Here is an 18,275-nt window from a genome sequence, read left to right on the forward strand (position 1 = left end):
TGAAATCCAGCATGTGTGTGTATGTGTGTGTGTGTGTGTGTGTGTATATATCGTTTGCTGATATACTGTGTCTTTGTGACAATAATAATGATGATGATGATACAGTAGAGTCTCACTTATCCAACATAAATGGGCCGGCAGAACGTTGGATAAGCAAATATGTTGGATAATAAGGAGGGATTAGGGAAAAGCTTATTAAACATCAAATTGGGTTATGACTTTACAAATTAAGCACCAAAACATGCTATACAACAAATTTGACAGAAAAAGTAGTTCAATACGCAGTAATGCTATGTTGTAATTACTGTATTTATGAATTTAGCACCAAAATATCACGATGTATTGAAAACATTGACTACAAAAATGTGTTGGATAATCCAGAACGTTGGATAAGCGAGTGTTGGATAAGTGAGACTCTACTGTAATAATAAAGAGGATTGGAAAAGACCCCTTGTGCCATTTAGTCCAACCCTCTTTTGCCTTTGTGCACCAAAAGGACTGGCAAAGCACCCCTTAGTAAATTATTAATTAAATAATAATTAAAATACCATTATGAACAAGCAAAGCTTTAGAAGGCGAGCAACGGGTGAGGGAGGGGCAGGGACGGCGGAGGAGGGGGCCAGATAGATGGCTTAGGGGCCTTAGTTTGGGGACCCCTGCCTTAAGGAATCCTGGGAGCGGTTGCAATTTTGCAAGGCCTTGGGTTGCAATTCCCTGGATTGCAAAGCACGGAGCGAAAATGGGACCAAACTGCGTTAATTCTCCAGTGCAGATGCACAGAGTCCTTTCTCCGCTGCCTCGGATGGGAAATTCCAGAGCCTTCTAGGAAGGGAAACCAGCCAAGCTTTTGCAGACGGAGAGATTGCAAAACCTCCTTCTGCAAAAATAATAATAATTCCTTCCTTTCTGACCCACTTGGCTGCCGTTCTTTGAGGAACACGGCTCCTCCGGGCCTGGAGACGTGGCTCTTTCCCTCTTCCTTTTGCAGAAAGACTGCACTCTGAGCCAGAATTCATTGCATAATAATAAGGAAGACTGATGGTGCATCTACATTGCAAAATCGATGCGGTTCGATCCCAGTTTAAACTGCCAGGGCTGGTGGCTATAGAATCAAGGGAGTCCTCGTTGCATCAGTTCTGCAATCTAGATGCACCCTCAGTTCAATCATAATTAACATATTGTAGCATCACAGAGTTGAAAGAGAACCCACCAAAGGCTATCTAGTCTGACCACAGGAAGGCACAGTCAAAACCCTCCTGACAGATGGCCACAGTCAAAGCCCTCCCGACAGATGGCCATCAACAGCAGGCATGGGTTGATGATCATATCGTAGCATCACAGAATTGAAAGGGAACCCACCAAAGGCTATCTAGTCTGACCCCAGGAAGGCACAGTCAAAGCCCTCCCGACAGATGGCCATTGACAGCAGGCATGGGATACGAATCATATCACAGCATCACAGCATCACAGCAGACATGGGTTGATGATCATATCACTGTGTTACAGAATTGAAAGGGAACCCACCAAAGACTATCTAGTCTGACCCCAGGAAGGCACAGTCAAAGCCCTCCCGACAGATGGCCATCTACAGCAGGCATGGGATGATGATCATATCACAGAGTTGAAAGGGAACCCGCAAAGGCTCTACTATCTAGCTTTGATGAGGAACTGGAAAATACAGATTTTCCCCACTGGGTTGCTTTTAATTACTCTGATTTTATCTGCTTGGATTTTAATGTATTTGTCCATTATTTCATTTTGTGTATTGTTGGAATGTTTTAAGTTTATGTTAAATATGTTGTTGTTGTTCGGGCTTGTCCCTGTTGTGAGCCACCCCGAGTCCCTTCGGGGAGATGGGGCGGGATATAAAAATAAAGTTTATTATTATTATTATTATTATTATTATTATTATTATTATTATTATTATTATTATTCATATATTGTATGCACATTAAGAGCACTGAAATGTAGAAAAATCATGCTGTCTCTGTACCAGGCACTCAGACACAGACACAAAGAATGTGCAAGGGGTCTGTGTAAATGCACAAGCGGGCAGGACAGGGAGGAGAAGGGGGCCCTGTTATCTATATGGACATTCCACCAGAGGGAGAATGGACCTCTCTTTTGACAGGTCAAGAGTGGCCTCTTGATGGATCTCTCTTGGTGTCCGTAACTTGCTACAGGCTTTAAGAGTGCTTAGATAGGAAAATGCTGATACGTGCACATTTATGCCCATGTATGTAGACATGGGAAGTGACGTACTGATGACGAGATGTATGTAGAAGCATGTTCTTTGTCTGAAAATGTATAAAAGGCAATGTCAACGCCTTGATAATGGCTATATAATGCAGTTACAGTACATTGAACTGCATTATATGAGTCCATACCAGCTACATAATGCAGTGAAAGCGCATTGGACTGCACTGTATAAGTCTATACTGTCCATATAATTCAGGTTAAGTACATTGAACTTCATTATATGATCCTGCACCAGCTAGATAATGAACTCCCTAAATCAGTTTTGATTATCGCCCAGATGTTATCCTATATTGGACCTTTAATGCCTGGGTCATTGTTTAAAATTTCAACTACAGTAGAGTCTCACTTATCCAACATAAACGGGCTGGCAGAATGTTGGATAAGCGAATATGTTGGATAATAAGGAGAGATTAAGGAGAAGCCTATTAAACATCAAATTAGGTTATGATTTTACTAATTAAGCAGCAAAACATCATGTTATACAACAAATTTGACAGAAAAAGTAGTTCAATAGGCAGTAATGCTACGTAGTAATTACAGTATTTACGAATTTAGCACCAAAATATCACAATGTATGGAAAACATTGACTACAAAAATGCGTTGGATAATCCAGAACGTTGGATAAGCGAATGTTGGATAAGTGAGACTCTACTGTATGTTGATTTTAACTATGACCTATTTAAATTGTTTTTAAATTGTGTTGTCTGATGTTTAAATTGTTATTTTATGATTTTATGTGATTATATTGGGCTCGTTCCCCGTGTGAGCCGCCCCGAGTCCCCAGCTGGGGAGATGGAGGTGGTATACAAAAATAAATTTTATTATTATTATTATTATTATTATTATTATTATTATTATTATTATTGATCGGGGCTCTGGTTTGCTTTTGGAAGAAATTCCACATCAGCTGAAAATAATAAACCGGACTTTTTGGCCTCTCAAAGGATCGCTTTGGGTGTTATCTCCCCTATCATCTACATCAGTCTGACTCCAGGAAGACACAGTCAAAGCCCTCCCAACGGATGGCCATCTACATCAGGCATGGGATGATGATCATATCACAGCATCACAGAGTTGAAAGGGAACCCGCAAAGGCTATCTAGCCTGACCCCAGGAAGGCACAGTCAAAGCCCTCCCAACGGATGGCCATCTACATCAGGCATGGGATGATGATCATATCACAGCATCACAGAGTTGAAAGGGAACCCGCAAAGGCTATCTAGCCTGACCCCAGGAAGGCACAGTCAAAGCCCTCCCGACAGATGGCCATCTACATCAGGCATGGGATGATGATCATATCACAGCATCACAGAGTTGAAAGGGAACCTGCAAAGGCTATCTAGCCTGACCCCAGGAAGGCACAGTCAAAGCCCTCCCAACGGATGGCCATCAACAACAGGCATGGGATGATGATCATATCACAGAGTTGAAAGGGAACCTGCAAAGGCTATCTAGCCTGACCCCAGGAAGGCACAGTCAAAGCCCTCCCAACGGATGGCCATCAACAACAGGCATGGGATGATGATCATATCACAGAGTTGAAAGGGAACCCGCAAAGGCTATCTAGACTGACCCCAGGAAGGCACAGTCAAAGCCCTCCCAACGGATGGCCATCTACATCAGGCATGGGATGATGATCATATCACAGCATCACAGAGTTGAAAGGGAACCCGCAAAGGCTATCTAGCCTGACCCCAGGAAGGCACAGTCAAAGCCCTCCCGACAGATGGCCATCTACATCAGGCATGGGATGATGATCATATCACAGCATCACAGAGTTGAAAGGGAACCTGCAAAGGCTATCTAGCCTGACCCCAGGAAGGCACAGTCAAAGCCCTCCCAACGGATGGCCATCTACATCAGGCATAGGATGATGATCATATCACAGAGTTGAAAGGGAACCTGCAAAGGCTATCTAGACTGACCCCAGGAAGGCACAGTCAAAGCCCTCCCAACGGATGGCCATCTACATCAGGCATGGGATGATGATCATATCACAGCATCACAGAGTTGAAAGGGAACCTGCAAAGGCTATCTAGCCTGACCCCAGGAAGGCACAGTCAAAGCCCTCCCAACGGATGGCCATCAACAACAGGCATGGGATGATGATCATATCACAGAGTTGAAAGGGAACCCGCAAAGGCTATCTAGACTGACCCCAGGAAGGCACAGTCAAAGCCCTCCCGACAGATGGCCATCTACATCAGGCATGGGATGATGATCATATCACAGCATCACAGAGTTGAAAGGGAACCCGCAAAGGCTATCTAGCCTGACCCCAGGAAGGCACAGTCAAAGCCCTCCCGACAGATGGCCATCTACATCAGGCATGGGATGATGATCATATCACAGCATCACAGAGTTGAAAGGGAACCCGCAAAGGCTATCTAGCCTGACCCCAGGAAGGCACAGTCAAAGCCCTCCCAACGGATGGCCATCAACAACAGGCATGGGATGATGATCATATCACAGAGTTGAAAGGGAACCCGCAAAGGCTATCTAGACTGACCCCAGGAAGGCACAGTCAAAGCCCTCCCGACAGATGGCCATCTACATCAGGCATGGGATGATGATCATATCACAGCATCACAGAGTTGAAAGGGAACCCGCAAAGGCTATCTAGCCTGACCCCAGGAAGGCACAGTCAAAGCCCTCCCGACAGATGGCCATCTACATCAGGCATGGGATGATGATCATATCACAGCATCACAGAGTTGAAAGGGAACCCGCAAAGGCTATCTAGCCTGACCCCAGGAAGGCACAGTCAAAGCCCTCCCAACGGATGGCCATCTACATCAGGCATAGGATGATGATCATATCACAGCATCACAGAGTTGAAAGGGAACCTGCAAAGGCTATCTAGACTGACCCCAGGAAGGCACAGTCAAAGCCCTCCCAACGGATGGCCATCTACATCAGGCATGGGATGATGATCATATCACAGCGTCACAGAATTGAAAGGGAACCCGCAAAGGCTATCTAGCCTGACCCCAGGAAGGCACAGTCAAAGCCCTCCCAACGGATGGCCATCTACATCAGGCATAGGATGATGATCATATCATAGCATCACAGAGTTGAAAGGGAACCCGCAAAGGCTATCTAGCCTGACCCCAGGAAGGCACAGTCAAAGCCCTCCCAACGGATGGCCATCTACATCAGGCATAGGATGATGATCATATCACAGCATCACAGAGTTGAAAGGGAACCTGCAAAGGCTATCTAGCCTGACCCCAGGAAGGCACAGTCAAAGCCCTCCCGACAGATGGCCATCTACATCAGGCATGGGATGATGATCATATCACAGCATCACAGAGTTGAAAGGGAACCCGCAAAGGCTATCTAGACTGACCCCAGGAAGGCACAGTCAAAGCCCTCCCAACGGATGGCCATCTACATCAGGCATAGGATGATGATCATATCACAGCATCACAGAGTTGAAAGGGAACCCGCAAAGGCTATCTAGCCTGACCCCAGGAAGACACAGTCAAAGCCCTCCCAACGGATGGCCATCTACATCAGGCATAGGATGATGATCATATCATAGCATCACAGAGTTGAAAGGGAACCCGCAAAGGCTATCTAGACTGACCCCAGGAAGACACAGTCAAAGCCCTCCCAACGGATGGCCATCTACATCAGGCATAGGATGATGATCATATCACAGCATCACAGAGTTGAAAGGGAACCTGCAAAGGCTATCTAGCCTGACCCCAGGAAGACACAGTCAAAGCCCTCCCAACAGATGGCCATCTACATCAGGCATGGGATGATGATCATATCACAGCATCACAGAGTTGAAAGGGAACCCGCAAAGGCTATCTAGCCTGACCCCAGGAAGGCACAGTCAAAGCCCTCCCAACAGATGGCCATCTACAGCAGGCATGGGATGATGACCATATCATAGCATCACAGAGTTGAAAGGGAACCTGCAAAGGCTATCTAGACTGACCCCAGGAAGACACAGTCAAAGCCCTCCCAACGGATGGCCATCTACATCAGGCATGGGATGATGACCATATCATAGCATCACAGAGTTGAAAGGGAACCCGCAAAGGCTATCTAGACTGACCCCAGGAAGACACAGTCAAAGCCCTCCCAACGGATGGCCATCTACATCAGGCATGGGATGATGACCATATCATAGCATCACAGAGTTGAAAGGGAACCCGAAAAGGCTATCTAGCCTGACCCCAGGAAGGCACAGTCAAAGCCCTCCCAACGGATGGCCATCTACATCAGGCATGGGATGATGATCATATCACAGCATCACAGAGTTGAAAGGGAACCCGCAAAGGCTATCTAGACTGACCCCAGGAAGGCACAGTCAAAGCCCTCCCAACGGATGGCCATCTACATCAGGCATGGGATGATGATCATATCATAGCATCACAGAGTTGAAAGGGAACCCGCAAAGGCTATCTAGCCTGACCCCAGGAAGGCACAGTCAAAGCCCTCCCAACGGATGGCCATCTACATCAGGCATGGGATGATGATCATATCACAGCATCACAGAGTTGAAAGGGAACCCGCAAAGGCTATCTAGACTGACCCCAGGAAGGCACAGTCAAAGCCCTCCCAACGGATGGCCATCTACATCAGGCATGGGATGATGATCATATCACAGCATCACAGAGTTGAAAGGGAACCCGCAAAGGCTATCTAGACTGACCCCAGGAAGGCACAGTCAAAGCCCTCCCAACGGATGGCCATCTACATCAGGCATGGGATGATGATCATATCATAGCATCACAGAGTTGAAAGGGAACCCGCAAAGGCTATCTAGCCTGACCCCAGGAAGGCACAGTCAAAGCCCTCCCAACGGATGGCCATCTACATCAGGCATGGGATGATGATCATATCACAGCATCACAGAGTTGAAAGGGAACCCGCAAAGGCTATCTAGACTGACCCCAGGAAGGCACAGTCAAAGCCCTCCCAACGGATGGCCATCTACATCAGGCATGGGATGATGATCATATCACAGCATCACAGAGTTGAAAGGGAACCCGCAAAGGCTATCTAGACTGACCCCAGGAAGGCACAGTCAAAGCCCTCCCAACGGATGGCCATCTACATCAGGCATGGGATGATGATCATATCATAGCATCACAGAGTTGAAAGGGAACCCGCAAAGGCTATCTAGCCTGACCCCAGGAAGGCACAGTCAAAGCCCTCCCAACGGATGGCCATCTACATCAGGCATGGGATGATGATCATATCACAGCATCACAGAGTTGAAAGGGAACCCGCAAAGGCTATCTAGACTGACCCCAGGAAGGCACAGTCAAAGCCCTCCCAACGGATGGCCATCTACATCAGGCATGGGATGATGATCATATCATAGCATCACAGAGTTGAAAGGGAACCCGCAAAGGCTATCTAGACTGACCCCAGGAAGGCACAGTCAAAGCCCTCCCAACGGATGGCCATCTACATCAGGCATGGGATGATGATCATATCACAGCATCACAGAGTTGAAAGGGAACCTGCAAAGGCTATCTAGCCTGACCCCAGGAAGACACAGTCAAAGCCCTCCCAACGGATGGCCATCTACATCAGGCATAGGATGATGATCATATCACAGCATCACAGAGTTGAAAGGGAACCCGCAAAGGCTATCTAGACTGACCCCAGGAAGGCACAGTCAAAGCCCTCCCAACAGATGGCCATCTACATCAGGCATGGGATGATGATCATATCACAGCATCACAGAGTTGAAAGGGAACCCGCAAAGGCTATCTAGCCTGACCCCAGGAAGGCACAGTCAAAGCCCTCCCAACAGATGGCCATCTACATCAGGCATGGGATGATGATCATATCATAGCATCACAGAGTTGAAAGGGAACCCGCAAAGGCTATCTAGCCTGACCCCAGGAAGGCACAGTCAAAGCCCTCCCAACAGATGGCCATCTACATCAGGCATGGGATGATGATCATATCACAGCATCACAGAGTTGAAAGGGAACCCGCAAAGGCTATCTAGCCTGACCCCAGGAAGGCACAGTCAAAGCCCTCCCGACAGATGGCCATCTACAGCAGGCATGGGATGATGATCATATCACAGAGTTGAAAGGGAACCCGCAAAGGCTATCTAGCCTGACCCCAGGAAGGCACAGTCAAAGCCCTCCCGACAGATGGCCATCTACAGCAGGCATGGGATGATGATCATATCACAGCATCACAGAGTTGAAAGGGAACCCGCAAAGGCTATCTAGCCTGACCCCAGGAAGGCACAGTCAAAGCCCTCCCGACAGATGGCCATCTACAGCAGGCATGGGATGATGATCATATCACAGAGTTGAAAGGGAACCCGCAAAGGCTATCTAGCCTGACCCCAGGAAGGCACAGTCAAAGCCCTCCCGACAGATGGCCATCTACAGCAGGCATGGGATGATGATCATATCACAGCATCACAGAGTTGAAAGGGAACCCGCAAAGGCTATCTAGTCTGACCCCAGGAAGGCACAGTCAAAGCCCTCCCGACAGATGTTCCGGACTTCACCTTCCCACCGGAAGAGTGTGTCGGGGTGTCCCTACCGTCGGTGTGGGGCAGCCCCCCGCTGAACCAGACCAGGAAGCCCCTCCCGCCGGTGCTCTCGTCGGAGGCCATGCGCAGCATCATGCGGTTGCTGGTGGAGAGCACGGCGCCCGGGCGGAAGGTCCCGCAGAAGCGGCCCAAGCGCTGGCCCTCGGCCGCAGAGTGGCCGTTGAAGACCTCCAGCCAGTCGTAGCGGCAGACGGGGTCCGGCTCCAGGTCGAAGACGCGGAAGGAGAGCATCACCACCTGACCCTCCGGCACCTGCGGGCGGGGAGGAAAGGAACGCGGCGCAAGTAACTAGTTACAAGTAACTGTTTGTTCTAGTTACAAATAACTAATTACTTGTACTAGTTATAATAACCTGGCCCTCCGGCACCTGAGAGCAAAGGGGAACTCGCAAGGAACATGTTGCAAGAAACTAGTTACATGTAACTAATTACTTGTGCAAGTTACAAGTAACTAGTTACTTGTAGTACTGCCTTTGCTTTCTAATTACATGGTTATAACCAAGTTACAAGCCATGAAGGAATGCAACAGAAGGACACCCCTTTAGCTGTGAACCTTTTGCTACTTAAAAAAGTAACTAGTTACTGGTAGTGACTGCCTTTGCTTTCTAATTACATGGTTATAACCAAGTTACAAGCCATGAAGGAATGCAACAGAAGGACACCCCTTTAGCTGTGAACCTTTTGCTACTTAAAAAAGTAACTAGTTACTGGTAGTGACTGCCTTTGCTTACTAATTATATGGTTGTAATCAAGTTACAAGCCATGAAGGAATACAACAGAACCATTTGCTACTTAAAAAAGGAACTTAGAAGGAACTAGTTACTAATTACTGCCTTTGCTGCAGGAGAGATAAAGCGGGGCATAAATAAATATAATAACAATAATATAATCATTATTATTATTATATGACTGGAATCAAGTGACAAGCCATGAAGGAACGCAACAGAATGGCGCTCCTTTATCTGCAGACCTTTTGTTACTTAAAAAGGAACTAGTTATAAGTACCTAGTTACTAGCAGTTACTGCCTTTGCTTCATAATTAAAGTAGAGTCTCACTTATCCAACATAAACGGGCCGACAGAACGGTGGATAAGCAAATATGTTGGATAATAAGGAGGGATTAAGGAAAAGCCTATTAAACATCAAATTAGGTTATGATTTTACAAATTAAGCACCAAAACATCGTGTTATACAACAAATTTGACAGAAAAAGTAGTTCAATACGAAATAATGCTATGCAGTAATTACTGTATTTACGAATTTAGCACCAAAATATCACGATTTATTGAAAACATCGACTACAAAAATGTGTTGGATAATCCAGAACGCTGGATAAGCGAGTGTTGGATAAGTGAGACTCTACTGTATTTACAAATTTAGCACCAAAATATCATGATGTATTGAAAACCTTGACTACAAAAATGCGTTGGATAATCCAGAACGTTGGATAAGCGAGTGTTGGATAAGTGAGACTCTACTGTACATGGATGGAATCAAGTGACAAGACATGAAGGAACGCAACAGAATGGCACTCCTTTTAGCTGTATACCTTCCGCTACTTTAAAAAGGAACTCAGGAGGAACTAGTTACAAGTAACTAGTTACTGCCAATTACTGCCTTTGCTTCCTAATAACATGGATGGAATCAAGTGACAAGACATGAAGGAACTCAACAGAATGGCACTCCTTTTAGCTGTGTACCTCCGCTACTTTAAAAAGGAACTTAGGAGGAACTAGTTACAAGTAACTAGTTACTGCCAATTACTGCCTTTGCTTCCTAATAACATGGATGGAATCAAGTGACAAGACATGAAGGAACTCAACAGAATGGCACTCCTTTAGCTGTGTACCTCCGCTACTTTAAAAAGGAACTCAGGAGGAACTAGTTACAAGTAACTCGTTACTGCCAATTACTGCCTTTGCTTCCTAATAACATGGATGGAATCAAGTGACAAGACATGAAGGAACTCAACAGAATGGCACTCCTTTTAGCTGTGTACCTCCGCTACTTTAAAAAGGAACTCAGGAGGAACTAGTTACAAGTAACTCGTTACTGCCAATTACTGCCTTTGCTTCCTAATAACATGGATGGAATCAAGTGACAAAACATGAAGGAACTCAACAGAATGGCACTCCTTTTAGCTGTGTACCTCCGCTACTTTAAAAAGGAACTCAGGAGGAACTAGTTACAAGTAACTCGTTACTGCCAATTACTGCCTTTGCTTCCTAATAACATGGATGGAATCAAGTGACAAGACATGAAGGAACTCAACAGAATGGCACTCCTTTTAGCTGTGTACCTCCGCTACTTTAAAAAGGAACTTAGGAGGAACTAATTACAAGTAACTAGTTACTGCCAATTACTGCCTTTGCTTCCTAATGACATGGATGGGACCAAGTTACAAGCGATGAAAGAATGCAACAGACGGGCACTCCTTTAGATGTGTACCTTTTTGTACTTAAAAGGAACTTAGAAGGAACTAGTTACTTGCAGTTACTGCCTTTGCTTCTCAATATGTCACAACCGCTTTAAGTGACCATTGCAAACCATAAAGGGTAAAGCAAGTATTCTATCACAACTAGTGTAATGACTATGGCTGGGATGGCAACTTGGGGACTTACGGTGATGGTCCAGGTGCAGGTCTGGCCGGGAGGGTAGGGGTCCGGGAAGCCCGGGCTGGCGATGTAGCCGGTGTCTCCGGTGTGCTCCCCCCCGCAGAGGAAGACCGGCCTGCAACGGGAGAGAGACAGTCATAGTAATATCCAGTAATGATAATATAATAATAATATTAATAACAACCCGAAAGATAGTTGCATCTATCAAGCAGGAAATTAAGGTACCACTTATAAAGTGGGGAGGCTAATTTAACTAATTTACGACTCCATAAAAATCATCCATCCGCCGTTGGAATGAGGAAGTGCCGTCGCAGTGGTTGATGAAGCAGCTGCTCCCCTGTGGCCGGAATCGAACATCCCCTCAGGAGAAGGTTAAATTGCCTCTGCGTCTGTCTGTCTCTATCTCGGTTCGATGTGTTTATGGGCATTGAAGGTTTGCCCTATATGTATATAATGTGAGTCCCCTTTGGGGTGAGAAAGAAGGGCGGAATATAAATACTGTAAATAGATAAATAAATCATCATCATAGCAATAATAATAATAATAATAATAATAATAATAATAATAATAATAATAATATAATATACATTACACAGTCCTAAACGCTTGGGAAGTGTTCGACTTGTGATTTTGTGATACGAAATCCAGCATATCTATCTTGTTTGCTGTGTCATACAATAAAATAATAATAATAATAAAAATAATAATAATAATAATAATAATAATAAATCACACAGTCCTAGACACTTGGGAAGTGTTCGAGTTGTGATTCTGTGATACGAAATCCAGCATATCTTTCTTGTTTGCTGTGTCATAATAAAATAATAATAATAATAATAATAATAATAATAATAATAATAATAATACACCACACAGTCCTAAACGCTTGGGAAGTGTTCGACTTGTGATTCTGTGATACGAAATCCAGCATATAGATCTCGTTTGCTGTGTCATAATAATAATAATAATAATAATAATAATAATAATAATAATAATACACCACACAGTCCTAAACGCTTGGGAAGTGTTCGACTTGTGATTCGGGGATACGAAATCCAGCATATCTATCTTGTTTGCTGTGTCATAATAATAATAATAATAATAATAATAATAATAATAATAATAATAATAATAATACACCACACAGTCCTAAACGCTTGGGAAGTGTTTGACTTGTGATTCGGTGATACGAAATCCAGCATATCTATCTTGTTTGCTGTGTCATACAATAATAATAATAATAATAATAATAATAATAATAATAATAAAGTAGGGTTAGAAAGGACTCCCAAGGGCCATATAATACAACCTCCTTCTGCCAGGCAAGAAGACACCATCAAAGCCTTCCCGACAGATGTCCATCCACCCTCAGCAGTATAATAATAATAATAATAATAATAATAATAATAATAATTAATAATAATAATTAAATAATAATATTAAGGTTTCGTCAGCTTCCTTGCACAGTCTGCATTTTGGGTCATCAGCTCTAGTTTGTAGTGCGGTTTTCTTTGTCTGCTGTGTTTTGAGGAGTTTCTGATTTTTGACTTCAGTCCAAAGGAAAGGGCCTGAGGCTGTTGAGGAATGATGGGCGTTGCAGTCCAAGACACCTGGAAGGAGGGCCCAAGTTGAACCTGGGGTCAAAGGTGAGTTGGGGGTCTTTTTTTGAAGCTCCCCCTGAAAGGACCCCCAACACACACACCCCCCCCCCTTATCCGGCCTCTTTCTTGACCCAGGAATTCTGGGAATCCGCTTGGCGTGGCCTCCCCGGTTCCTGGCAGCCCTGCCTGCCCTTAAGTCCTTCCAGATGTGGACGGGAAGCCTTGCCAAGAACAGAAAGAGAAGCAGAAAAAGAGAGGGAAAAAGACCCCCGACCCACTTGGATGCCAGGCCAATGTCCATCAGGTCCATCAGGGTGGGAGGGTGGGGGGGGGGGCTTTCTGGAGGGAGGACCCTTCCCCACAATAGGGTTTTTGGGGGGGATGATTGACAGGCAGTCCTGTGTCCCCTCTCTCTATGATATAGGAAAATATTAGGAAAAATTGGGGGTCCATCAGGGTGGGTGGGTGGGTGGGGGGCTTTCTGGAGGGAGGACCCTTCCCCACAATAGGGTTTTTGGGGGCGATGATTGACAGGCAGTCCTGTGTCCCCTCTCTCTATGATATAGGAAAATATTAGGAAAAATTGGGGGTCCATCAGGGTGGGTGGGTGGGTGGGGGGCTTTCTGGAGGGAGGACCCTTCCCCACAATAGGGTTTTTGGGGGCGATGATTGACAGGCAGTCCTGTGTCCCCTCTCTCTATGATATAGGAAAATATTAGGAAAAATTGGGGGTCCATCAGGGTGGGTGGGTGGGTGGGGGGCTTTCTGGAGGGAGGACCCTTCCCCACAATAGGGTTTTTGGGGGCGATGATTGACAGGCAGTCCTGTGTCCCCTCTCTCTATGATATAGGAAAATATTAGGAAAAATTGGGGGGTCCATCAGGGTGGGAGGGTGGGTGGGGGGCTTTCTGGAGGGAGGACCCTTCCCCACAATAGGGTTTTTGGGGGCGATGATTGACAGGCAGTCCTATGTCCCCTCTCTCTATGGCTTAGGAAAATATTAGGAAAAATTGGGGGTCCATCAGGGTGGATGGGTGGGTGGGGGGCTTTCTGGAGGGAGGACTCTTCCCCACAATAGGGTTTTTTTTGGGGGGGATGATTGACAGGCGGTCCTATGTCCCCTCTCTCTATGGCATAGGAAAATATTAGGAAAAATTGGGGGTCCATCAGGGTGGGTGGGTGGGGGGCGTTGGAGAGAAGACCCTCCCCCACAATAGGGACCAGGTCTGGAGGGGGGAGGGTGATTGACAGGCAGTCCTATCCCCCCCTCCCCTTATTAGGAAAAACTAATAAGAGAGAGACTTATTAGAAAGAGAGACTTCTTGGAGGGGGTCTCAGGCACCTGACTGGAGACCCTTCCTCTCTCTCTATATTATTATATTATAATATAATATTATTATAATATTATAATTATTATATTCTTGGTGGGATTAGGGTGGGATTAGGGTGGGGGTCTCTGACCTGGTGTGGTTCCCCTGGGTGGGGGGCTTCTCCTGCCCGAGGCCGAAGGAGAGGAGGCCAAGGAAGTAGATGAGGAAGGGTCCCATCCTGGCACCGGGTGGAGGCAGACTGGGCAGACTGGACTTTGCAGACAAGCAGGCAGACTGGGAGGAGGAGGAGGAGGAGGGGGCGGGGCCAGAGCCGGGTGGGCGGGGCCAAGCAGAGGCCACGCCCCCGTCTCCAGAGTTTTGGGAGGTCTGTTGCAAATGAGGCAAGTGGAGTGTGTATAGTACGCACACACACAGATCTGTGGAATGATGCACATTGCACTTTGCTAATCTACTATGACAGCCTCACTGCTTTAAATACAATGTTTTTAATAAGTGTGTTACAAAAACAAATTCCTATGCATATTGCACGTCTTATTTGTAGTGCAACAACAACAACAACAACAACGAAAGAACAATACAATATTTAAAAATGAAAACAATTTTAACCAACATAAACCTATTAGGATTTCAATGGAGAGTGTGGGCCTGCTACTGGCCAATGAGATAGTCAAGTTAATTAGGATTGTTGTTGTTGTTGTTGTTGTTGTGTACCTTCAAGTCATGTCAGACTTTGGCCAAGCCTAAGTCAAAAATTATTTATTTATTCATTTACTACATTTATTTACTACATTTATATCCCACCCTTCTCACCCCAAAGGGGACTCAGAGCAGCTGTATGTACATACAATATATTATATTATTAGCATAACACAATATGAGCATTATATATCATCATATTGAACTATACCACTATACTATTATATAATATGTAATATATAACATATAATTAATATTATTATATGGTATTACTATTAGTATTATATTGTATAACATAAGATTATTATCAATAGTATATGTATATACAATATGTTATATTATTAGCATAACACAATATTAGCATTATATATTACTATATTGAACTATACCACTATACTATTATATAATATGTAATATATAACATACAATTAATATTATTATTATATGGTATTACTATTAGTATTATATTGTATAACATAAGATTATTATCAATAGTATATGTATATACAATATGTTATATTATTAAAACTGATATAAAAATATTATATTATAAAACTGAGGCCGGGGGCCAGGTAAATGACCTTGGAGGGCCGCATCCGGCCCCCGGGCCTTAGTTTGGGGACCCCTGATCTATGGAATGATGCACACTGAACTGCATGTATATGCGTCTAGACTACCACACAATGCACATTGAGCTGAATGTATATGAGTTGCTGTGATTTTTTCCGGGCTCTGTGGACAATATGTTCCCGCAGCACTCTCTCCTGACGTTTCACCTGCATCTGTGGCTAATGGCATCTTCAGAGGTTTTCTGATGTCATTCCCCACCTGCTTCTTGTGGATTTGATTGGTTTCTCTGTATCACCTGACATGGTGGTTGTGAGCGTGGTCCAGGATGTCTGTGTTCTCAAATAGTATTGTGTGTCAGTGTCCCTGTTGGTTCCTCAAGTGCTCTGCTATGGCTGAACTTCTCTGGTTGACTTCTCCACAACAGTCAACATTGACGCTGAAATACAACACTGCCTGAGCTCTGCGAGTGCAAAATTCTTCCTAATGAAACAGAGTGTGTTTGAGGATCGGGACATCCGTGGGGAGACCAAGGGACTTGTTGATAAAGCTACTGTCCTCCCAACCTCGCTATATGTTGATCATTTCCTCTCCCTTGGCAGCCCTCTCCACAAAAGTCAATATTGACGCTGAAATAAAACACCGGCTGAGCTCTGCGAGTGCAGCATTTTTCCTAATGAAGCAGTGTGTGTTTGAGGATCGGGACATCTGTGGGGAGGCCAAGGGACTTGTTGATAAAGCTACTGTCCTCCCAACCTCGCTATATGTTGATCATTTCCTCTCCCTTGGCAGCCCTCTCCACAAAAGTCAATATTGACGCTGAAATAAAACACCGGCTGAGCTCTGCGAGTGCAGCATTTTTCCTAATGAAGCAGAGTGTGTTTGAGGATCGGGACATCCGTGGGGAGACCAAGGGACTTGTTGATAAAGCTACTGTCCTCCCAACCCCGCTATATGTTGATCATTTCCTCTCCCTTGGCAGCCCTCTCCACAAAAGTCAATATTGACGCTGAAATAAAACACCGGCTGAGCTCTGCGAGTGCAGCATTTTTCCTAATGAAGCAGAGTGTGTTTGAGGATCGGGACATCCGTGGGGAGGCCAAGGGACTTGTTGATAAAGCTACTGTCCTCCCAACCCCGCTATATGTTGATCATTTCCTCTCCCTTGGCAGCCCTCTCCACAAAAGTCAATATTGACGCTGAAATAAAACACCGGCTGAGCTCTGCGAGTGCAGCATTTTTCCTAATGAAGCAGAGTGTGTTTGAGGATCGGGACATCCGTGGGGAGGCCAAGGGACTTGTTGATAAAGCTACTGTCCTCCCAACCCCGCTATATGTTGATCATTTCCTCTCCCTTGGCAGCCCTCTCCACAAAAGTCAATATTGACGCTGAAATAAAACACCGGCTGAGCTCTGCGAGTGCAGCATTTTTCCTAATGAAGCAGAGTGTGTTTGAGGATCGGGACATCCGTGGGGAGACCAAGGGACTTGTTGATAAAGCTACTGTCCTCCCAACCCCGCTATATGTTGATCATTTCCTCTCCCTTGGCAGCCCTCTCCACAAAAGTCAATATTGACGCTGAAATAAAACACCGGCTGAGCTCTGCGAGTGCAGCATTTTTCCTAATGAAGCAGAGTGTGTTTGAGGATCGGGACATCCGTGGGGAGACCAAGGGACTTGTTGATAAAGCTACTGTCCTCCCAACCTCGCTATATGTTGATCATTTCCTCTCCCTTGGCAGCCCTCTCCACAAAAGTCAATATTGACGCTGAAATAAAACACCGGCTGAGCTCTGCGAGTGCAGCATTTTTCCTAATGAAGCAGAGTGTGTTTGAGGATCGGGACATCCGTGGGGAGACCAAGGGACTTGTTGATAAAGCTACTGTCCTCCCAACCTCGCTATATGTTGATCATTTCCTCTCCCTTGGCAGCCCTCTCCACAAAAGTCAATATTGACGCTGAAATAAAACACCGGCTGAGCTCTGCGAGTGCAGCATTTTTCCTAATGAAGCAGAGTGTGTTTGAGGATCGGGACATCCGTGGGGAGGCCAAGGGACTTGTTGATAAAGCTACTGTCCTCCCAACCCCGCTATATGTTGATCATTTCCTCTCCCTTGGCAGCCCTCTCCACAAAAGTCAATATTGACGCTGAAATAAAACACCGGCTGAGCTCTGCGAGTGCAGCATTTTTCCTAATGAAGCAGTGTGTGTTTGAGGATCGGGACATCTGTGGGGAGGCCAAGGGACTTGTTGATAAAGCTACTGTCCTCCCAACCTCGCTATATGTTGATCATTTCCTCTCCCTTGGCAGCCCTCTCCACAAAAGTCAATATTGACGCTGAAATAAAACACCGGCTGAGCTCTGCGAGTGCAGCATTTTTCCTAATGAAGCAGAGTGTGTTTGAGGATCGGGACATCCGTGGGGAGGCCAAGGGACTTGTTGATAAAGCTACTGTCCTCCCAACCCCGCTATATGTTGATCATTTCCTCTCCCTTGGCAGCCCTCTCCACAAAAGTCAATATTGACGCTGAAATAAAACACCGGCTGAGCTCTGCGAGTGCAGCATTTTTCCTAATGAAGCAGAGTGTGTTTGAGGATCGGGACATCCGTGGGGAGACCAAGGGACTTGTTGATAAAGCTACTGTCCTCCCAACCTC

At 45.5% G+C, this 18,275-nt stretch overlaps 1 protein-coding gene across 1 annotated transcript in view; it reads right to left on the minus strand.

The window, feature by feature from the left end:
• Positions 1-14,641, minus strand: part of pcolce (procollagen C-endopeptidase enhancer) — a 46,532-nt gene extending 31,891 nt beyond the window's left edge. The window contains exons 1-3 of the mRNA XM_062957334.1: positions 14,484-14,641; positions 11,428-11,536; positions 8,798-9,059 (exon numbers count right to left, since the gene is read on the minus strand). Coding sequence (XP_062813404.1) covers positions 8,798-9,059; positions 11,428-11,536; positions 14,484-14,569 — 457 coding nt within the window. The 5' untranslated portion in view covers positions 14,570-14,641. The remainder of the gene's footprint in view (positions 1-8,797; positions 9,060-11,427; positions 11,537-14,483) is intronic.
• Positions 14,642-18,275: the final 3,634 nt, after the last annotated feature.

This window comes from Anolis carolinensis, chromosome 6, assembly GCF_035594765.1.
Source record: "Anolis carolinensis isolate JA03-04 chromosome 6, rAnoCar3.1.pri, whole genome shotgun sequence".
In the NCBI taxonomy this organism is placed as follows: Eukaryota; Metazoa; Chordata; class Lepidosauria; order Squamata; family Dactyloidae; genus Anolis; species Anolis carolinensis.